The 22,699-nt window shown below is 40.1% G+C and overlaps 1 protein-coding gene across 2 annotated transcripts in view; it reads right to left on the bottom strand.

Moving 5' to 3' along the window:
• Positions 1-22,699, bottom strand: part of LOC143147181 (protein apterous-like) — a 127,891-nt gene that overhangs the window by 6,354 nt on the left and 98,838 nt on the right. For both annotated transcript variants that reach the window (XM_076312207.1, XM_076312208.1), the window contains exons 4-5: positions 20,934-21,463; positions 5,780-5,997 (exon numbers count right to left, since the gene is read on the bottom strand). In XM_076312207.1, the coding sequence (XP_076168322.1) occupies positions 5,780-5,997; positions 20,934-21,463 (748 nt within the window). The remainder of the gene's footprint in view (positions 1-5,779; positions 5,998-20,933; positions 21,464-22,699) is intronic.

Below are 22,699 nucleotides of genomic sequence, written 5' to 3'. Positions count from 1 at the left end.
CTATTTAAATATACGTCCACCGAAAGTAACCCTAACCTCAAACGTTGGTTCGCGCCACGATAAACTATCGGAAACCGCATCATCTTCGTCCAAAAGACACACCCACACCGGACACCACCGATAGAGCACGCAACTCCTCTCCGAGAAACACCTCCGGGAGGCGGTAAACCCTCCATCATCGAGACGTTCCCCAAAATGGCGCGGATTAATTTCCCGTTGAAACGAAGGGGAAAGAAGAGAAAAAGGAAAAAGAACAAGAGACTCCAACGCGTCCCGACAACCGCGAAACAACCGGAAGCGGTCGAAAGCCCAGAAGCTCAAAGACTAATCGCGCGCGAGTAACCGGTGATTTTCGTACGAGGGACGCCGCGTTAATCGTGGATCCGCGGATCGATCGGCGGTCCACGAGCCGAATTAAAGCGCGGAAGGGCCACGAAATAGATTCGCCTATGTAATTTAACGGTAGTGGGTTAACGAGGGCAGCGTCGGCCGCGCTTGTTACGACAAAACTTCGCCCAGACCCGGCCGGCCAGCCGACCAGCCGACCGACGGGGGGATTTCGAGCAGCGGCGGATTGACGGAGGGCCATAATTACGGAGAAAGGCCACAGAGAGGCTCGTCGACGGAAATATCACGCGGCCCATGCGGTTCTTTTACCTCAACGCGCCCGCCGCGCCGCCGGCAGCACGCACTAATTGGGAGAAGCGCGCGCGTACGTCTCCTCCGCGAGAGCGCGGTGGCGGTGGCGGTGGCGGTGGCGGCGGTGGCGGCGGCGGCGGTGGTGGCGGCGGTTCGGCCGCACGTGAATATTTTTATAGGAGCCCCGGCATACGCGCGACCCGAGGGAAAGAAAAACGAAAAACCCATCGGGAACCACCGGCTATCCATCTTCCAGCCGCGATTTTTCTCCGCACCTTTTTCTCTCCTTTTTTTCCCATCTTTTTGTTTTCCAACGCTGACGGGAGGGGAGGGGGACTTTTTTTCCCGTTTTGTTCCTCCTCTCCTTTCCAACGGTTGCTTTTTTTCTTCTTTTTCTTTTCTTTTTTTTTCTACTTCTTGTTTTACCCCGAGCTCTAGAAAGCAACCGTCTACACCGCTCCTTCCCTACGAATGTTCTTTCTTCGGCTCGGCCCGATGGATATCCGACCAAGTCGCCGGAGAGAGACCATCTTCGAAGACTTTCTACCGTTCGCGGTGTTTTATTTTTGGTACAACTCGGAGCTCGAAGCCGGAGATCGAGGAAATCTTCGCTACGGGCGGAAAGAGGAATCGTACGGTTTTTGTACCGTGAGATCAACGAGACTTTCTGCGTGCCTTTTATCCGAGATTTTTTTTTCTTTCTTCTTTTTCTTCTCGATTCTTCAAAGGAACTTGAGGGTAATTTGCACCCGGGATCGTAGGTGACTCTTCGATCGGAAATACGTCGAAATCGTGGGATTTATTTATTTATTTTTATTTTTGTTAATTGGGAGACTTTCTTTTCGAGGAGGATGACTTTGAGGATTCGTCGAAAGGGCGCCATCGAGAATGGCGCTTCGATGGCCCTTCGAACGGATCTTCGATGCGTACTTTGTACAAGGCAAATTTCACGGTGTTTGTCGAAGTAATGGGGAATATTTTTTGGAATATACACAGCTGATAATTTTTGTTGTTGTATATTTTCGATAATTTGTTCTGTTTTGCTTTGGCGTTATTTTCAATATCGCAACGTGGAAGTAATTCGGTGAGATTGTAAACAGATATAATTAAATTACTACGACAATTACGACGATATTATCTATTCGATTCTTATCGATTTCTAACAAAATAATTCGAGAAGAGTCGCGTCAAGTATATTCTCCGGGCGCAAAATTGCAACCAATTGAACCTTTAAACAAAATACGATAAACCAGAGTGTAATAGGCAACAAGCTCAATTAGACGATATTAAACAATTATTCTTCCAGAAAACAATGTTAAGATACTATTACACCACTACAATAAACTACTAAAATTCTACCAAAATACTACTAAATAAAAAATTATGTTTTATGCCACGAATGTTTAAATCGCTCGGATCCTCGACAGCAAAATTCCCAAAGGAGTCGATCCATTTCAAATTTCTCTTTAGTTACCCAATTATTAACTTTGCTCGCAATATTCAGTGACAATTATCGATCTAGAAAACAGATTAAATCAACAACCAAAATTCATCTTTTCCCCTTTCACTTTCCAAGACACGTCCAAAATCCAGTGAAAATTGTAATACGTGATCGTCGGTAGTGTCAGCGTTAAAATCGGTTTAGGAAACAGAAAGTGACGAATCTCCACGAGTGGAAATATCCAATGGCATCTCAGGGTCCGTTCGAACGTCTCTGACGAGTCTTTTTCGCGAAATACCGTCCACGAAAGAACAACCGTCGTATTTATCTTCCAAGGGGCAACGAAAATGATTCACGGTGCGGTCGAAATCGAGACTGGGAATCGCAGGAACGCCGCCGCCGCCGCCGCCGCCGCCGCCGCCGCCGCCGCCGTGGCGAGTAGAGCCAGAAAACAGGACACGCGGGGAGATAACAATTTTCCCTGGCCTTTTCGCGTACTAACAATCTCTTCTATCTTTAACCTCCCACCGAGCGTGTTTCGGCGTTTCAAGGGCCGCAGAAATAAACGTAACGCGGTCGCATAAATTCCAAAGACACCGCCCGAATCGAACAACACGAGGACGGCCCGACGATACAATCTGTCCAAAACGACGTACACCCAAAGGTCCCGGATACTTTTAGCGTCTATGAAGGGCGTCGTGCGTCATTGACGCCGCGCACTAATTGGAGGAGGCCGCTCGCTAGCTAGCCCCGACGCGAATACTTTTACCGCGAAGCCACCCTGTAAATTTCGGTTTAATTACGCATCGCGACACGCGCGACACCTCGCGCGCGTTTCGACTTCCCTCGAACCGTGTTCGCGAGAATTCGCTTCGCGTATCGGGTGTAGATTCGAATGGACGCGCGTAGAACGAGGAAAATGGCGGTGGAACGACCTATGGGTCGTTCAGTGGGATAATTTCAAACGAGACGATCGAATTAATTTTTGCGACGCGTGGGATATATTGACGAGAGAGGAGGGGGAAATGGTGAAAATGAAGATGGAGTTTGTTTATTGGGATTGAAGAGGAGTTTTGGGTAAGTGGAACTGTATTTACGGGGGAATCTTCTGTGAGTTTTAGAGGGATTACTATGAAGGAGCAAATATGAACCTGTCCAGAAATAATGATTGTGGCTGAGGATAGAGAACGAAAGTCGAATGGGAGATTTTGAAAAATCAAATTCGAAGTAAAACAATGGAATTTTTCTGTAAAATTAATTCTATGAATTGACGAAAAAAGTGGATTGAATAATAAAACTAGAAAATGGAATTTGTTTCTTGGGATTAAAGATGAGTTTCGTTTAAGTGGAACTGTATTTACAGGGGAATCTTCTGTGAATTGTACAGAAATTATTATAAACGAACAAATCTGAACCTATCCGAGAACACTGATTGTTGTCTATGATAGAGAATGAAAGTCGAATGGTAGAGTTTGAAAAATCAAATTCGAAGTAAAACAATGGAATTTTTCTGTAAAATTAATTCTATGAATTGACGAGAAAAGAGGATCGAATAATAAAACTGGAAAATGGAATTTGTTTCTTGATATTAAAGATGAGTTTCGTTTAAGTGGAACTGTATTTACGGAGGATTCTTCTGTGAGTTCTACAGAAATTATTGCAAGCACTGATTGTCGTCGAAAACAGAGAAGTAGTGTCGAGTGATAGAGTGTGAAAAATTAAAATCGACGCGAAAGAAAATTCTCCGTGACCAATTTGTTCGTTATACGTGTAACCAGATGGTAAGGGAATGCATAAATTGTCAAGATGGTACAGATTGTTCGAACACGATAGAAACTGTAATTTGCATCCTGGGATGTCACGAAGAGTTTAAGGGTGGCTCGAGGAAAATAAATACTGACCGGAGAAAAATGTCAACAACACCACGGGGTTATCTAGCGGATACATACTTTACGCACAAGCATACTTTACGTTAGGACGAAGAATTTACCACGAGGGAATCGGTCGCGAGAATAGAGAGCGAGGAAAGACGCTCTAATTGGTGAGCTTACGAACGAGGGATTAGATTTTCATTGGACGCGAACCCAGACAGCTATAGATCGAGAATACAGGGATGAAACTTCGGATTCGAGATAGACTTTGACTGAACGGTATCGACGAGAGCAGACTGAAGCTACACACGGACTGAGAATATATCAGGGATGTGTGCTTTGATCGGAAGTTGGCTACGAAATTATTTTAATCGTAGCCATTAGTAATTTATTTTGAATTCAGACGTCGACGATAGAACGATCAAAGGATTCCACTGGTAAGTTCACTAGTCGAAGGAATACTGTTAGATTCATTTTAATCGGTATACATTCTAAATAATTACAATTTTCAGAAATTACAATTTTCAAAAACTACAATTTTTATAATCCCCTGTATTACTTCCTTCAAAAGAAAGAATAGATAAGAATTCATTTTCGAAAACTACAATCTTTATGAGTATATACTACAGGGAGCTTATAAGTTGACTAGTTCAAGAAATGTCGTTAGATTCATTTTAATCGGTATAAGTTCTAAATAATTACAATTTTCAAAAACTACAATTTCCAAAAACTACAATTTTTATACTCTTTCAGACGAAAGAATGGATAAGAATTCATTTTCAAAAACTACAATCTTTATGAGTATATACTACAGGGAGTTTATAAGTTGACTAGTTCAAGAAATGTCGTTAGATTCATTTTAATTGGTATAAGTTCTAAATAATTACAATTTTCAAAAACTACAATTTCCAAAAACTACAATTTTTATAATCCCCTGTAATACTTCCTTCAAAAGAAAGAATAGATAAGAATTCATTTTCGAAAACTACAATCTTTATTAGCATATACTACAGGGAGCTTATAAGTTGATTAGTTCAAGAAATGTCGTTAGATTCATTTTAATTGGTATAAGTTCTAAATAATTACAATTTTCAAAAACTACAATTTACAAAAACTACAATTTCCAAAAACTACAATTTTCAAAAACTACAGTTTCCAAAAACTACAATCTTTATACCCCCCTGACGTTATTTCTTTCAAACCAAAAAATAGATAAAAATTAATTTTCAAAAACTACAATCTTTGTGTTTCTCTACTTCTGTTTTTCAACTACAAGAGTTTTCTACTTAAGGAGTTTAAGTATAGCGCTAAAACCCCTCTTGTCTATGCGACGTCCCACTCGCCATCCTGATCAACTCCCCACAGTACCACGATTGCAAACAAAATTCGATCGACGTTCAATTCACTCGGAATGAAAACCCTTCGACGAACAATATTCTCTCTGAATCGACAACGAACCCAACTAACGATAATACGTATAATTTACCCGGTGTACCGAGAACAGCTGCCACCAGATACGCGAGAAAAATGTCTCGACTCTCGTGGCACTCGAAAACACCAACCGTGCTTGGAAATCGACGTAGGTTCAATTTCGATCAAACGTGTTCCCCCTACGTGAGTTACACCTACGGCGAACCGTTTCGCGATCGATTGTCTCGGAACAAAAGCGTAAAAGAAGGAAAACACAGTCGATCCGTGGTATCCCGTGACACAGGAGACTTCGATCGAACGTTATTCGCGAAACCGCGCTCGCTCGAAAACGAGACGGTCGATTTGCTCGGAACGTGGCACTAGTCGCTAGTCTATGGGAATTGTGGCGAATCCTTACCTGCAGCACCCTTTTTGGCAAGCCAGTTTTCTGGGAAAGTTGCTTGAGATCCTTCGCGTCGGGATTGTGATTGATCGCGAAGTAACTCTTCATCGTCCTTAACTGGTGATGCTTGAAACTCGTTCTCATTCGTTTTGTTCTGCTGTTGGAACCAGGCATACCGGGAGTCGCCGGGCCCCCTCTACCGAAGGGCATATCTATGTAGTCCGCGTTTAAATCTGCAACATAAATCCCAACATCCGGATTATGCGTCTTAATTAAACACCGGTGTCGCGGGTATTTTTGAAGCCGCCCGTATCGGGTGTATCAGCTCGGGGGATCTTTTCCGGCGGCAGCCGATCCTCCGCGAGGGGTTGGACCAGTTAGATTTATGTTTCGGCTGGAACGCCGTTCATCGTTACGATACCACCAACGTCAATGTTGCGGCAACATTGTTACCGATATGTTCGTTGCGCGTCGCCCGCGCCACGATTATCGCCACGAATAATTGCCGCACTTACTCCGGAATTCTTTCGGTTGAACGCGAGATCGGAGTTTACAGTTCAGCTACCTTGTAAGAGAATGTACCGCAATTGTACCGAGTCGTTAAACTCTGTCGCGTTCCGCGGATCTTTTTGGATCTTTTTGGATTCGTCGACTTCTTGTACGCTATTGTTCTATTCGTTGAAATTTTTAGAGTAGGATATAGATTCTACAGGGTGAGTTATTTAATTAGTTTGTTTTAATTTTTTTTGTGCATTATAGGTTGGACAAAGTAATGTTACATATTTTTTTCCTATCGTTGAAGTTATTAGGATGGGTGGAATTGAATGATTCTATAGGATGAATTATTCAATTCTTTTGTTTTAATTTTTTTTTGTGCACTATGCATTGGACAAAATAATGTTATATATTTTTTTCCTATCGTTGAAGTTATTAGGATGGGTGGAATTGAATGATTCTATAGGGTGAGTTATTCAATTCTTTTGTTTTAATTTTTCTTGTGCACTGTATGTTGGATAGAATAATGTTATATATTGTTCTTTTATCGTTGAAATTATTACTACTATAAGTACGAACGAATGATTCTACAGGGTGAGTTATTTCATTATTTTGCCTTAATTTTTCTTGCCTACTATACGTTGGACAAAATAATGTTATATATTTTTTTCCTATCGTTGAAATAATTAAGATTGGTGGAATTGAATGATTCTACAGGGTGAGTTATTCAATTCTTTTGTTTTAATTTTTTTTGTGCACTATATGTTGGATAGAATAATGTTATATATTGTTCTTTTATCGTTGAAATTATTACTATAAGTGCGACTGAATGATTCTACAGGGTGAGTTATTTTATTCTTTTGTCTTAATCTTTCTTGTGCACTATACATTGGATAGAATAATCTTTCCAACGAAAGTTGTTTGATACCGAGAAAAACTGTACCTATTATAATAAGTGCAACCGAATGATTCTAGAAAGTGTCATTTAACTCATTTGACATAATTTTTCTTGCAAACTACACGCTGGATACAAAAATGTTTCGAAGGAAAGTTGTTCGGTATCAAGAAGAGCATATCTGTCACAATTGATGAAATTGCAAGTTTTCGTTAACGCGAATGTCTATGAAAATTTCACGGTCTTTAATGTTTTACACTATAGTGAGAAGAAATTTGCAAACTTACGGCTTGCAGGGATAAATTTTGAAAGAATTAATTTTCTTCGAGATACTCTTTGTCGTCTTATTGTAAGACATTAAAAATTACAAACCCTCGAATTAAACTTCTAAGTATTTAATTCGTTTCGAAACGTAGACTCACGGTATCGAATTGTGAAATTTCGATTGCACGGGAAACTTTAACTCCTTTTTTTTTTCTTTTTTCCAACAATTTTAACGACACAAATAACTACGTAAAAAAAGTATCGGCTATCGTTGAAATTGGAAAATTCTTTTACAAATGGAAAATTTTTTACAAACATTTATCGGTCCACGGTGTGGGTGAGTACACCATCGAAGAGGTTAATGAACGCGAAGACACTTTTCAGGAATATAGTAGGGGCGTGATTTACCGAACAGTTGCAGCGTGTGTATCGCCATTTTGCACGAGTTGGAAATTGCAACATGGTACAGGGAACTCTTCGGACAGACCGTGAGTTAGGGGATGCTTTACGATCTATTTAACGAACCCGCAGTTACTTTTCAGAAATACCGAGGGTTATTATTTACCGAACAATTTTAGCGAGTACATCGCCATTTTGTGCAAGCGCGACGAGGGGAAGTTACAACGTGACGGTGAGAATTCTTCGTGGACACGTTCGAGTTTAGGTTCGTTTTACGATCTATTTCGGGAATATAGAATTTGTCGAAGAATATTACCGGATGTACCATTATTTCTACAACGCGCGATGAAGAGATAGTTGGAAAACTATGGAGAAAATAATTCAGAAATAACGCGAATAAAATTAATCCTTCGACGTTTGCTATTTACAGAGATAACAAAATGTACACGTTCTCACGAAACTAAAAGAAATGATTATTTAGCGTCTATAATGTAACGTTGCAAAGATATAATATGCCAATGGAGGGTTTCATATTTATAATTTTCATTTATCGAGCTTTGCGTAATGTTTACTCGAACAACATATTTTCGAAAGTAAGCCAAATTCTCTAAGAAAGATTTTTTTCATTATTTTTTACGATAATTATAATTTCATATTTACTGTATTTCTTAGAGGTAAAAGTAAGGGTTAATACTACGACTATTACGATGTTCATCGATAATGAGTATTACTCAAATTTATATTTTTCGAAATTTGTTACGAACCGACGAACCCTCGCGTAAACTTTCAAATAACGTTACTGTTATTCGGAACACAATAGCAAAAACACGATCGAAGTATCCAATATTTTCGTGTTCCGTATGATAAATTGGACAAATATCGAGGACATTTGAACTTGTAAAACGGGGGTGGCAGTTAACGTGTGAAAAATTGCTTTACAATTAGCACGAAACGATGACTGCCAAGTCGATTTCATAAAATTTAACACGGGCAACGTTCCAAGTTTTCGAATAATTTATACATTTAGCGGAATACCTTATCTTTATCTCGACCGATTTAACGCGAAATTTTTGCAGAATTCACAATTTCGGAGAATAATATTTACACGATATAAATTACTCGTACTCAAATTTCGTATTTAAAAAAACAGATTTTCGCGATAACGAAAATATTGGTACGAAAAGAAGGTTAAAGTTATTTATTCAGGAATGTCAAGGGCAATGATTTTCTAAACATTCTTTTTCGAAATGAAACGAGTCGAGAGTTTCAACATAGTGGAGATTTCTAAATTTCTTGTTCCAAGTATACTTCCCTATCACAGTTCAAATCTCTCGCATTTTCCATTCTCGATACCATTTTCAATCACTCCAAAATCACCCACCGTTCATTTTTGAGAAACGAGTAATTTCTCTCCATCGATCCTCTATTTTTCCAAATGAAAGATTCTTTTTCGAAATGAAACGAGTCGAGAGTTACAACACGGTGGAGATTCCTAAATTTCTTGTTCCAAGTATACTTTTCTATCACAGTTCAAATCTCTCGTATTTTCCCTTCTCGATACCATTTTCAATCGCTCCAAAATCATCCACCGTTCATTTTTGAGAAACGAATAATTTCTCTCTATCGATCCTCTTGGAAAAATTCACTACTTTTCCAGATGAAAGATTCTTTTTCGAAATGAAACAAATCGAGAGTTCCAATATAGCGAAGATTCCTAATTCTTGTTCTTCTTCCAAGTATATTTTTCTATCACAGTTCAAATCTCTCTCATTTTCCATTCTCGATACCATTTTCAATCACTCAAAAATCATCCACCGTCCATTTTTGAGAAACGAGTAATTTCTCTCCATCGATCCTCTACTATTCCAAATAAAAGATTCTTTTTCGAAATGAAACGAATCGAGAGTTCCAATATAGCAAAGATTCCTAATTCTTGTTCTTGTTCCAAGTATATTTTTCTATCACAGTCCGAATCTCTCACATGTTCCATTCAATCGCTTCAAAATCAAGGAACATAATTTCTCGCTATCGATCCACGTCGAGGAACCTATTTCTCGTTATCGATCCTCGTCGAGGAACCATATTTCTCGCGATCGATCCTCGTGGTGAAACTCTCCGTATTTTTTATTTCTCTTTCTTGTAGATTCGAGAGCTTTGGTCAAAAATCGCTGGACATCGTCGCGGTACGCGGCAATTATGCGTCTCGATGGCGAATAAAGTTCTCGAAGCGACAATCGCCTCGTCCCGAGGCAATACGAAGAACCGTCGGAAGCGGCCAATGCCGCCGGTCGCGACTCTAGCGCTGTTTGATGTGTATCACAGCTCATTAGCTCCTCGAGTGCAAACAAGAAGGGTGATAGCGTATGCGAAAGACCAGTGGATACACGGCCAATTACAACTCTATGCAGCAAATAGTTTGTAGGCACGATACCTCATTCCGGGTATACCTATCTTGTCCTCGAGACTTCGCTTGTCCCGGAAGATAAAGCGCCGCTTGACAGTCGTTGAACGACCGCGGTCTCGGGGAGTCGATGAATCGACCGGATCGATAAGATCGAGATCGCTCGGGTATCGTGCGTTGATCTGCGCCAGCTCGCTAGAACGAGCGACTTTTTTTACCAGTTTCCTCTCTCGTTGCTCCCCGACGGAATTGATGAATTTGACTCGCCTCGATCGATATTTCTTTTTTCTTCTTTTTTCTTTTTGCGAGGAAATTTCTACTCTCGCGCCACAATCGATGCAGAGAGGTAATAGAGATTTAGATTCTTTTAGATCAGGAGTGTTCAAGATCGATGCTCAGAAGTTTTAGTACACGTGGTTTGCGTTAGGTTAGTTGGACAGATCGATTTTCTTTGGAGTTATTTTTCCGAGCAAATGCTCGTTTCTTTCGAGATTATAATTGTACGGGTTTGTTGGTCGATGGAAGAGAGTCTCTGATCGGTTTTTCGAAGATATTATCTCGATCTTCTTCGGTAGAAGTTGATTTTAATAATTGTTGCCGATTCGTACGTATACGAAGTAAATTTTATTATCTGTCGAGGATTTGTACGTATACGAAGTAAATTTTATTATCTGTCGAGGATTTGTACCCGCGCGAAGTTCACTTTGATACCTTTTGGGGATTTGTACGTTTACGGAGTAAACTCTAATACCTATCGAGGATTCGTACGTGTACGAAGTAAACTTTAATACCTAGCGAGGATTTCTGTATGCGCAAAGTTAATTTGAGTACCTTTCGAGGATTTGCACGTGTACGAAGTCAATCGTATTATCTGTTGAGGATTTGTACACGTACACAAAGTCAATTTTAATACACAGTTAAGGTTTGTACAAATTTTTCAAATATACACGTTCTTGTATCGATGAGCAATCTGTAAAAAATATTACAGCACAGTCTGAACAAGTATGATTTATTTAATATAAACGTGTCATTTTTTAATTCCAGTGTACAAAAGGTGATGGTCGATACCTTGAAATACGTGAGTAAATAAGTTCTGCAGAAAGACACGATTTATTCAAATAAATGTGTACAATTTTTGAAAAATATACCCTAAAATATTATCCTCGACGGGTAATTTTTAACAGCGGTCTAAACTACTCTAAACAGTAGTGTCTTGGATAAAAAAACAAACTTTCCTCTTAGAAACAAAAATCGGTTAGAAATTTATTCGAACCGGTATTAATTCTATATTGTGATACAAAATTTCTAACCCACTGTTGTTTCAAAGATCAACGTTCTTTTACTACAAACTACCCACAAATAGTGAACACGGACGACCTCGCGTACTCGAAAGCACGAGAACACGAAACGTTCATCGGTAAACCAACAGAGATTCAACCGATCGACCAATGACATTCGCATCGAACACTCGAATCCGTCCCGAATTTCCCCAAGTGTCCAAACCACGATTTCCCAATTTCTGGAAACCGGAACGATATCCACGATAACCCGCCCCTTCTCCCTGAGGCCCTCGAATCTCGAATTTCCAAAAGAAACGTCCGCGACGTTCTCATTCACGAACAAGCCCAGCCTTCTCCTCCGGTCGCGGACGAAAAAGCAACGAAACATCGTCCAAAAGGATCAAACACGCCTCGAACGTTAATGTTCGTCGAGCGGGGCCGGATGACCTTGGCAGAAAAAAGGCCCGATCGACTCACAGTGTCCCCCAGCCGACCCCCTATCAAATTATTTTATTTCCGACGATAAATTCTCGCGCCTCATCCGACCAGCCCCTGGACGATGCCAAAGAGAAGAAATAATTTCCAGTGATCCGTGGGTCCGACGCGTCGTGGCGATGGTCGTCCACCGGATCGTTTTCGCCGAAAAGGGAAAAAGAGAGGTGGAGGAAGAAGAGGACGGGAAGGAACCACGAGGATGGAAAAGAAAAAGAAAAAGGACGAACGAGCTCCTCTCGAGCGGTGGGTTCCATCGTCGAGTGGTGCTCGCTCGCTCGCGGGGGTAGCTTACGTGGTCTCGAACGAGAAGCGGTTCCCACGGTCGGTCAACAATCGAAATTAAGTTCTCTCGGACGGCGGAGAAGAGGAAGCTGGTGCTGCTGTTACCGCCACCGCCGCCACCGCCACCACCGCCGCCATCGCCACCGTCTACCACCGCCGCCGCCGCCGAGTGCCGCGGCGTTCTGCCCACGCGCGACACGTACACGCTTTGTTGGGATTGGATTCGTGAATTTATGTCGCGGCGACAAATTTTATCAGGGTTCGGTGGCAAACACCGCACGCCCACGCGCGGCCGTAAATCACGCCGAGGGAGTCGGGATTCGTGTATCCGGGACACGCGGTGTACGTGCGCGATCTGACCGCGCGCTCGACGTCTCGCGGACCAGAACGCTCACGGAACGGGCACCGCACCACCACCGGGGACCGAACGCCCGGTTGGTTAGCTCTGGGCCTTCGCGGTGGAATTTTCGTCCGGGGCCCCTGGCGATTGCCATCGCGGAACAACCGCCCGCCAAGAATAATGAAAATCCCGGACCGGGTACCGACAACCCGCTACACAACGCCGCGCGCGATACTTGCGAGACGATCCTCGCGAGGGGGACCGGTCGATAACTAATTGCTTGCCGTTCTAATTACGACGAGTCCTTTGCGTATCGAGCGTTTAAGAAATTTTTGTACCGTGGTAGAACGACGAGTCGAAGAGGGGAAATGGGATGTAGTGTGGGGAGAAGGAAAGATTGCACTCGGGTACGGGGAACGTGAAAATCGAATTGTGTAAATCGAATTGTGTATCATAGGAAGAGGAAATAGAATGTACTGTAGGGAGAAGAAAAGATTGCACTCGGGTACATAGAACGTGAACACGATCGTTTAAATTGAATTGGGCGAGTATGGTGTATTGTAGGATAAGGGAAAGATCGTTCTCGAGTGTAGAATGTAATGCCACGAGTACAAAGAATGAGGTTAGTATCGTACGATAACTAATTGCCCGGCGTTTTAATTACGTCGAGTCCTATGCGTATCGAGCGTTTAAGAAATTTTTGTACCGTGGTAGAACGACGAGTCGAAGAGGGGAAATGGGATGTAGTGTGAGGAGAAGGAAAGATTGCACTCGGATACGGGGAACGTGAAAATCGAATTGTGTATTATAGGAAGAGGAAATAGAATGTACTGTAGGGAGAAGGAAAGATTGAACTCGGGTACGGAGAACGTGAAAATCGAATTGTGCAAGTGCGGTGTATCGTAGGAAGAGAGAAATAGGATGTACTGTAGAGAGAAGGAAATATTGCACTCGAGTACGGGGAACGTGAAAATCGAATTGTGTGAATCGAATTATGCAAGTACGGAATTGTGTAAATCGAATTGTGCAAGTACGGAATTATGTAAATCGAATTGTGTATCATAAGAAGAGGAAATAGAATGTACTGTAGAGAGAAGAAAAGATTGCACTCGGGTAAGGAGAACGTGAAAATCGAGTTGTGCGAGTACAGTGTATCTTAGGAAGAGGGAAATAGGATGTACTGTAGAGAGAAGGAAAAATTGCACTCGAGTAAGGAGAACATGTAAATCGAATTGTGCAAGTACGGTGTATTATAGGAAAAGGGAAAGATCACTCTCGAGTGAAGAAGAATACAATGCTACGAGTACAAAGAATGAGGTTAGTAGGAAGAGGAAAAGATCGCTCTCGAGTGAAGAAGAATACAATGCTACGAGTACAAAGAATGAGGTTAGTATCGTACGATATATTGTACATATGGAATTGTACGAATACGATGTATAGTAGAGAGAAAGAACGATTATTCCTGGGTAATTGAAGAGAATAGAAAGTGTCGCGTATACGTACTATATATTGTAGGAAGAAGGAAAGGTTACACATCGAATTGTACGAATGCGATGTATTGTACCGATTAAGAAAAATTACTCCCAGATTAAAGAAGACACGATGCAGGAATTGTGGACGATACATTAATATTTGCACAGTCACGGATTTTTCGAAAACCAATCGAAGCCTTCCAGTCGATAGGACTCGCGGAATCGATCTTTCTACTTGCCTACGATACATTCGATGCGTAACGTTGGTTTCCAAAGTTAATTCAAACGAAACGGTTACGTGTGTACTTTGAAAACAGATATCGAGAAAATAAAAACGTGATTTAATGTCCAGGTACATACACGCGTACAAAATGTGCCCGGGGACTAAAAGTCATTGTAACTCGAGAACTCGCTGCCCTCTGAAACAGGAATTTTCAATTCATCGTGGAATTTTACAAATTTATCGATCTTTTCAAATCACGGACGTATAATGTCATATCGCGTAAACGACACCATCGTTAACACCGCAGGAAGGAACTAATTCGTCGAAAAAGAAGAAAAAGAGAAAAATAATAAAATAATATACTTAACGCGCAATTCGATGGATTAATAACGCGTACATCCGTTTACGAGACAATGCTTTCGCACGCATCTTGAGCTTCTTCGCGATCACTAGCCTCGACGTTTAGATAAAATCGTGTTGTTCCCGAAGAGGACCACGAAGGCTGGATGAAACGTTAAATAAGATTATAAAGCAAGAACGAGCCATGATTTACCTTATTAATTTGTTCGCACACCGCGGGTAACTATAAGGCGTTCCCGCTGGCGTCGATAAATTTATTAGGTGTAGAAACATAGAGATGTCAGTGTTTAGAATTGTGGATCCTGAGTGAGAAATTAATCGCGACTCGTGGAGCTCTTGAAACAACTTTTCCCTGTTCGAGTGCCTTCGGAATGGGAATTTTTAATTCGTGAAAAAATTCGAAATATTAATTGGGAATAAAAACACCGAGGTGTGGATGAATTTAGTTACGAATTACACTACGGTATCAAATTCTACGAAAGAATTGCAACGTGTTTGAATTTCTTTTTAGAACGACAATTTCGAATTTATCGAGGAATTTAAACAAATCTATCGACGGTAAAAATCTGGAGATGACAATAGTCGGAGTTGTGGATTCTGGATTAAGAATTAATCTTGGAATTTTTAGTTGGTCAAGAGATTGGGTGCTGAAACTTTGAGATGACTCTTGCGAGAAACTTAATTGCAATTTTTAATAAACTTCATCGTCAAAAATTGATCAGAAGTATATAATCAGATATTCAACTCCAAAATGGAAATTAATTTCAAAACGTAGAAAATGGTCCTAAAATTAATTTCAAAATGGTCCTAAAAAGAGGCTCGAGTACCGTTAGAACGAGAATCTTTAATTTTATTTAATTCGTAAAAAAAAAAATAAAGAAATTTTTTGAATGCAGAAACTTTGAGATATCACTGCACCAAAGATTAATTTCAAACTCTTGACTCTTGAAAGCAACTTAATGGCAATTTTTAATAAACTTCACTGTCAAAAATTGATCAGAAGTATTGGGTTGCTCGGAAGGTCATTTCGTTTTCAAAAATGGAGAATATATAATTAAATAAAATGTTTATACATTCTAAAGAAATCGTCTTTCAATTTCACTAAAAAAAACGAAATGACTTTCCGAACAAATATATAATCAGATACTGAACTCCAGATTGGGAATTAATTCGAAACAGTATAATTCATCGAGAAATAGTCCTACACTTGAGTATCGTTCGAATGAGAATTCTAAATTTTATTTAATTCTTAAAGAACTAAAGAAATTTTTTGAATGCAGAAACTTTGAGATATCACTGCACCAAAGATTAATTTCAAACTCTTGACTCTTGCAAAGAACGTACTGACAATTTTTAATAAACCTCATCGTGAAAAATTGATCAGAAGTATATAATCGGATATTGAACTCCAAATTGGGAATTAATTCGAAACAGTACAATTCATCGAGAAATAGTCCTATACTCGAGTATCGTTCGACCGAGAATTCTAATTCGTTGTACGTCTCGAGGGCCCAGGACGTTCACGACGAGGGCACGCTAGGCCGTGGGCCGGGCCTTGGAATTTTCGTGAGGGGCTCGGCGATTGCCATCGCGGAACAACCGCCCGCCAAGAATAATGAAAATCCCGGACCGGGTACTGACAACCGCTACAACGTCGCGCGCGAACACCGCGCGAACAGCGAGATGATACCGCGCGAGGAAGAGTCGATAACTCACCGCGCGCAGCCGACTTCCTTCGTTTCGCGGTTACAGCCTTTTGGCCGGACGGCGGTGCTAAATTAACCACGTTACGCGGACAGCTGGTCGTGCAATATAATTAGAAGGAACGCCGGCGATATCTGAACACGCGTCGCGGAACTCTTTCAGGTAGCCTGACTAGCGCGGACACTCGGTACGGTTGATTTACTCGGGCCTTTGTGTCCGCGTTCGACTTTGTCAGCTCGCGGTGATCAACCGTGTGGCCGATCGTGACGGTTTGATCGCGCGAGTGAAATTTCTGGCAGACGAAACAGTCCTAGAGCGACTTCGATGACACGGTTCCGAACCGTCTACCACGACTTCGATAGAAACGATGCGAGAGAACTTCGCGCGACCAGCGAACCAGCCGAGGGTTTCTCGATCGAATTCTTTTTATTTTGCTCTTATTGCTCCGAAAATATTATGGAGCAATTTTTAACTTCGAACGAATCTTGTTAATTTCGAAGTGACGGAAAGAGACACTAAGGAAGTTTTCTGAGGTGGTTTTTTTAATTTCTAAGAATATTTGTAAACGTTGAATATGACGAACAAACTTGGTTGATTTCAAAGTGATGGAAATAAATGATGAGAAAGTTTTTCGAGGAATTTTTTTTAATTTGGAAGAATATTTGTAAACGTTGAATACGACGAACAAACTTTATTGATTTTAAAGTGATGAAAAAAGATGTTTAGGAAGTTTTCTGAGGTGGTTTTTTTTAATTTAGAAGAATATTTGTAAACGTTGAATACGACGAACAAACTTTGTTGATTTCAAAGTGATGAAAAAAGATGTTTAGGAAGTTTTCCAAAGTGGTTTTTTTAATTTAGAAGAATATTTGTAAACGTTGAATACGACGAACAAACTTTGTTAATTTCAAAGTGATGGAAAAAGATGCTGAAGAAGTTTTTCAAGGAATTTTTTTTTATTTGGAAGAATATTTGTAAACGTTGAATACGACGAACAAACTTTGTTAATTTCAAAGTGATGGAAAAAGATACTGAGGAAGTTTTTCCGAGGTGGTTTGTTTAATTTGTAAGAATATTTATAAACGTCGAGTAAACGCAAAGTAGTAGTGCAAAAAAGAAATTGCTGGCTTAAAGTTGGCAGCATTACACTGCCAATTGCAATGATAAGGGTTAATCGTCGTTGTAATTTTTTCTCGCCAAGGAAACCAAATTACACAAATAACTGGCTAATGACTCGTTTCCTTTACACGATTTCTTTGGGTAATTTTTTTATTATCAACGTTTCGACGTATCGCGAATCCTCTTCGACCGTTAATAATACACATTCTTCTCGTTAGTTGTGCCTCTACGAGGAAACATATTTTACAAAATTTAAATCGCGTAAACGGAACGTCGCCGGTTACGTAAGCGTGGAACGCAATGTTTCACGTTTTTAGATAAATTTTTGTAAAATATCTTTCCTCGTGGAAACGCAAACAGGTGAAAATAGTACGCAATAGTACGTCGAGAAATGTAATATGTCGAAATAATTATGTTTCGAATGAACGATAAAAAAGCATCGACGACGGAAACACGCCATTAACGAGTTATTTATTTACTACGGATCGACGACATACGTTGGGCAGAGAGTGACACGGAAATTGTTGAAAAAATTAATCCTTTCGATGGTATCGACCGATACAATGGCTTTGATGAACACAGCCACGGAATTTCGACACAGCGAGTGCAAACAGTTTGCATCTTGGTGCTGAAAGTGTTCGAGTACAGTTCTTTACATTTATTTGTATTTATATAATTTTAACGATCACGGGCTGTAACCGACCGAACAGAAAGTTACGTTAGAAAAGAGAACGCACGATCATGGTCTAGACCAGGGATGGGAAATTTGCGGCCTTCGCGCATATTTTATGGATTATGCACCGTCGTCGTTTATAAATTATGTATTCTCGAACAGCGTGTATTTTAATTGACCAACATAAACAGAGTAGTTTCAAAGATTGAAAATTGTCCTATTTGAATCGAAAGGTTCTCGTAAATACGTCGATGATATTCATTTGACATCAAACGTGGATATGGAAAATATGTAAATCGATAAATGTGTTACAAGTTACGAGTATTGTATCAAGTTTTTCGATAAATAGAAATCTGTGTTCAATTTTCTTCGAACAACGAAGATTGAAAATTGAGGTAAATGTATTTGACGTATCTCGTGTACGATGCATCGTACGACAAGAGATGACGATTGTCACGCTGTTTTTATTAACGATTTAAAAAAAAAATACAATCGACCTATCGTATCGTGTAACATCGTCGAATCATTCGCTGCGTGTCTCTGATTGACGCAAAGTTTTCGCGCTAATAATTTCACGCGATAAGAGGTTCAATAACATCTCTACGCCTTTTAATGCTTGCCTGTATTAAGCGAATATTTGCCCACTTCACGGTCCAAAAAATTGTATACCAAATTCATGAGATTACAAGTCATTGCTTTCTAACTGCGAACTGTGCTTATTGCGTGATGCTTAAAACGCAAACGTACGGAAACGTGAATTTATCCGTTTATCAAAGGTTTTTTATTTTCAACCTGTCTTAATTCCGATGGATTCTATTAAACTTCCAAACAGGATGCGCATTTCTCAAATATATATATATATACCAAATTGAACACGAACAACGACCATATAAGTAAGAACAAAAATTCTAATATTTAGTTCGTCATGGAACGGGGTAGTTAACTTCTGTGTTGAATGTAATAATTAAGAAACTGATATTCAAAATAATCACGGACCATCGATGGTACTCAGGGTGTACGATGATAACTTACAATGTAACCGAAAGGGTCCTTTCCAAGTATTAAGTAATTTCCAAATGGGCAAAAATTAATCTTTACTTTAACGTGGAACAATACTCGATATATTACCATATTTTAATTCCATGAAAAAGACCCCCGTATTCTGAATCACTGGACACCCTACTGATGCAAGTACCCGTAAACGTACACCACATTTAAAATATTTTTCTTTCTATTACACTAGAAACGAAAAATCGTTCAACTAAAGTGAGTTATATCAATATCGAGACACATTGTAAATTATAGTAATTTATATCTAACAAAAGTACAGGGTGATTGATTACCTACAAATTGATTCACGGTATATACTGGTCATTTCTCAAAAATTAGGCAGTAATAATACTGTTTATGGAACGGTCGTTAATGAACCTAAATGGATCAGCGGTTCCGCGTATATATAATAGATACTACAGATTCTACAGCTATGGATGCTATAAATTCTCTAGCTGTGAATGTTATACCTATAGGTGCTTTATCTGTAGACATTATAACTTTAGAAGCTATCCATAGCTGTAATACTATATCTATAAACGTTATATATATATAGATCCCATAGCTCTAGATGTTACAAATGCTATAGATGCTATAGATGATGCAACTATAAATGCTATAGATGATGTTATAGATAGTAATAGCTATAGATATTAATTAGATAAACACCTGTAGATGTTACAGATGCTATAGATGCTACAGATGCTATAGATGCTATAGATGCTATAGATGCTATAGATGATGTTATAGATTCTAATAGCTACAGATACTAATTAGATAAACAGCTGTAGATGTTACAGATTCTATAAATGCTATAGATGATGTAACCATAGATGCTATATAAATGTATCTATAGATACCATAGCTCTAGATGTTACAGATGCTATAGATGATGTTAGAGATTCTAATAGCTACAGATACTAATTAGATAAACAGCTGTAGATGTTACAGATTCTATAAATGCTATAGATGATGTAACCATAGATGCTATATAAATGTATCTATAGATACCATAGCTCTAGATGTTACAGATGCTATAGATGATGTTATAGATACTAATAGCTACAGATATTAATTAGATAAACAGCTACAGATGTTACAAATGCTATAGATGCTATAAATGATGTAGCTATAGATGCTATAGAAATGTATCTATAGATACTAATTCTGTAAATTTGTTCTAAACCTCTGTCAACGTCCATACGCAGATACTAATTCTTCAAACTGTCAAAAAGATACTAACTCTCTAAATTTCTTAAAAAACCTCTGTCAAAGTCCAGATTCAGCTACTAATTCTCCAAACTGTTTAAAAACTCCTGTCGAAGTCCAGGTTCAGCTACCAATTCTCCAAACTGTCAAATAGATACCACTTCTCTAAATTTCTCAAAAAAACTCTGTCAAAGTCCAGATTCAGCTACTAATTCTCCAAACTGTCTAAAAACCCCTGTCAAAGTCCAGGTTCAGCTACCAATTCTCCAAACTGTCAAAAAGATACCACTTCTCTAAATTTTTCAAAAAAACTCTGTCAAAGTCCAGATTCAGCTACCAATTCTCCAAACTCTCAAAAAGATTCTAATTCTCTAAATTTCTCAAAAAAAACTCTGTCAAAATCGAGATTCAGCTACCGATTCTACAAACTGTCAAACAACCTGTTCCAAGGTCCGAAAGAGTCGAAATGCTATGACGAAAGTATTCAGGCAAGTGTGTTGTCTCTCACCTATGTTAGCGGTCATAGCCTCGAGATCCTTGGGCTTCCTTTTCCTCGGTCTGCCCTTCTGTCTTGGCGGTGGCACGACGGCGGCGCCATTGAAGTACGGTACTTTCGGTGGCGATCCCGCGTCGGGCACGGATGGCGTCGAGGGTTGAAGCGGCACAGGGCTGACGTGGCTGTGCGGATGCTGCGGGTGCATCGAGTGATGGGGATGCGGGGGATGGGTGGGGTGATGATGGTGATGGTGAAGGAATTCCGGCGAAGGGAACGGTTGACCGGGGTAATGGGGACCCGGCGGGTAAACCGGAACAGGAGGACTCTGGGATGGGTGCAGTTCCGCGCCCATTTCGTAGTGAAGCCGACAGAGCACAGCGCCATCCCTCATCCCGAAATGATCGCCCTTGGTCAGTGGTACGGCGCAGGCCGCGCAGGAGAAACAACGAACGTGGAACACGAGGTCCCTGGCTCGCATTACCAATTCAGAGGCTAGGATCGCTGCCTGACACCGGGCACACCGTTTCATACTGCCGAACATCCTGAAAAAGAAAGCAACGAACGGTTAGACGGGTCCTCACCGATGAACGCGCGGACCATTTCGGTTTGAAGTTTATCGCGGGGTCTTCGTCTATCTAGCTCTAGGGTATACTCCGCGGATATCGATGAGAATAGTTTTCTATACACTGGGTGGTCTATCAGACCACCTTGGTGTATTCGTTGTTTTCAACGGTAGAATCATGGTTGGGAGTAAAATATCTACAGGCTGAAGGATACTAGGTTGAGAGATAAGTTTTGTCGGTTTTTACATTGTAAGAAAATATTGTGATACTTCAACTTTGAACTGTTAATATACGAACGACTAGAGGGATCTACATAAAACTTCACACATGTACTGTTCTACTACTGTTCTAACTTCACATACTACTGTTTATCAAACAGTAGTACCATCTTTAGGAAAATAAAACGACGAACTTCATAGCTCCATTTCTTATCGAACGACAAAACTTATCGAGCGACCTATTATATGTCCATACTTTCGTGGTGAATCTACACGCTAACATTTTTTTTTTATATTATACGTTTATTCGTGCCAATCTTAAGCTAAAGGTTTCACAATTTTCGTATTCTGGGGTTTGGTAATGTCGGATGTTGCTTTGTTTTATCGTTGAGCGTTTCTCGTGATACGTAATACTCGTGACCAATGTCCAATATTGCAAACAGAGAGTGACACACTGAGACGAGTAAGAAATCTACAAACGTATGTTCTATGCATCTCAATTTTCAAGTTTTGGACAAGTTAAGAAAATATTCAAAATGTTCGTATTGTTCTTCAATATTTTTATTTAGGGACCTTATAAAATCTATCTAGTCAACGGACGCCAAGAATGTACTGTGCGGAAGTGAGAAGTTGACCTGTGAAAGAAATTGAGAATCGTATCGGACGAAACATGTTAGTCGGCCTTCGAAGGCCTACGACTAACGATAAGTAAAAATTGCTCAAGGTTGTCCACATTCCTCTACAACATGGTACTACATTTCGTCCAATCCAGGAGTCGTCTTTCCAGTTCCCAACTGTACACGATCTGCGAGAAAGGATACAAAGTAGATTTGAAACTTTGCGAAACTTTGAATATTTTCTTCGATCATCCGTAACTCGAATACTAAGGTATTAAGGATGAATATCTGTAAGACATTTTTGAGTCATTTTGGTGCGTGGATTTACACCCCAAATATTAACACGTATTTCTGAACCACCTTATATAGAATAAAGATAC

The sequence above is a fragment of the Ptiloglossa arizonensis genome, chromosome 5 (assembly GCF_051014685.1).
Source record: "Ptiloglossa arizonensis isolate GNS036 chromosome 5, iyPtiAriz1_principal, whole genome shotgun sequence".
Classification (NCBI taxonomy): Eukaryota; Metazoa; Arthropoda; class Insecta; order Hymenoptera; family Colletidae; genus Ptiloglossa; species Ptiloglossa arizonensis.
The sequence above is the reverse complement of the archived record's forward strand: the minus strand, read 5'-3'. Positions and strand labels throughout refer to the sequence as shown.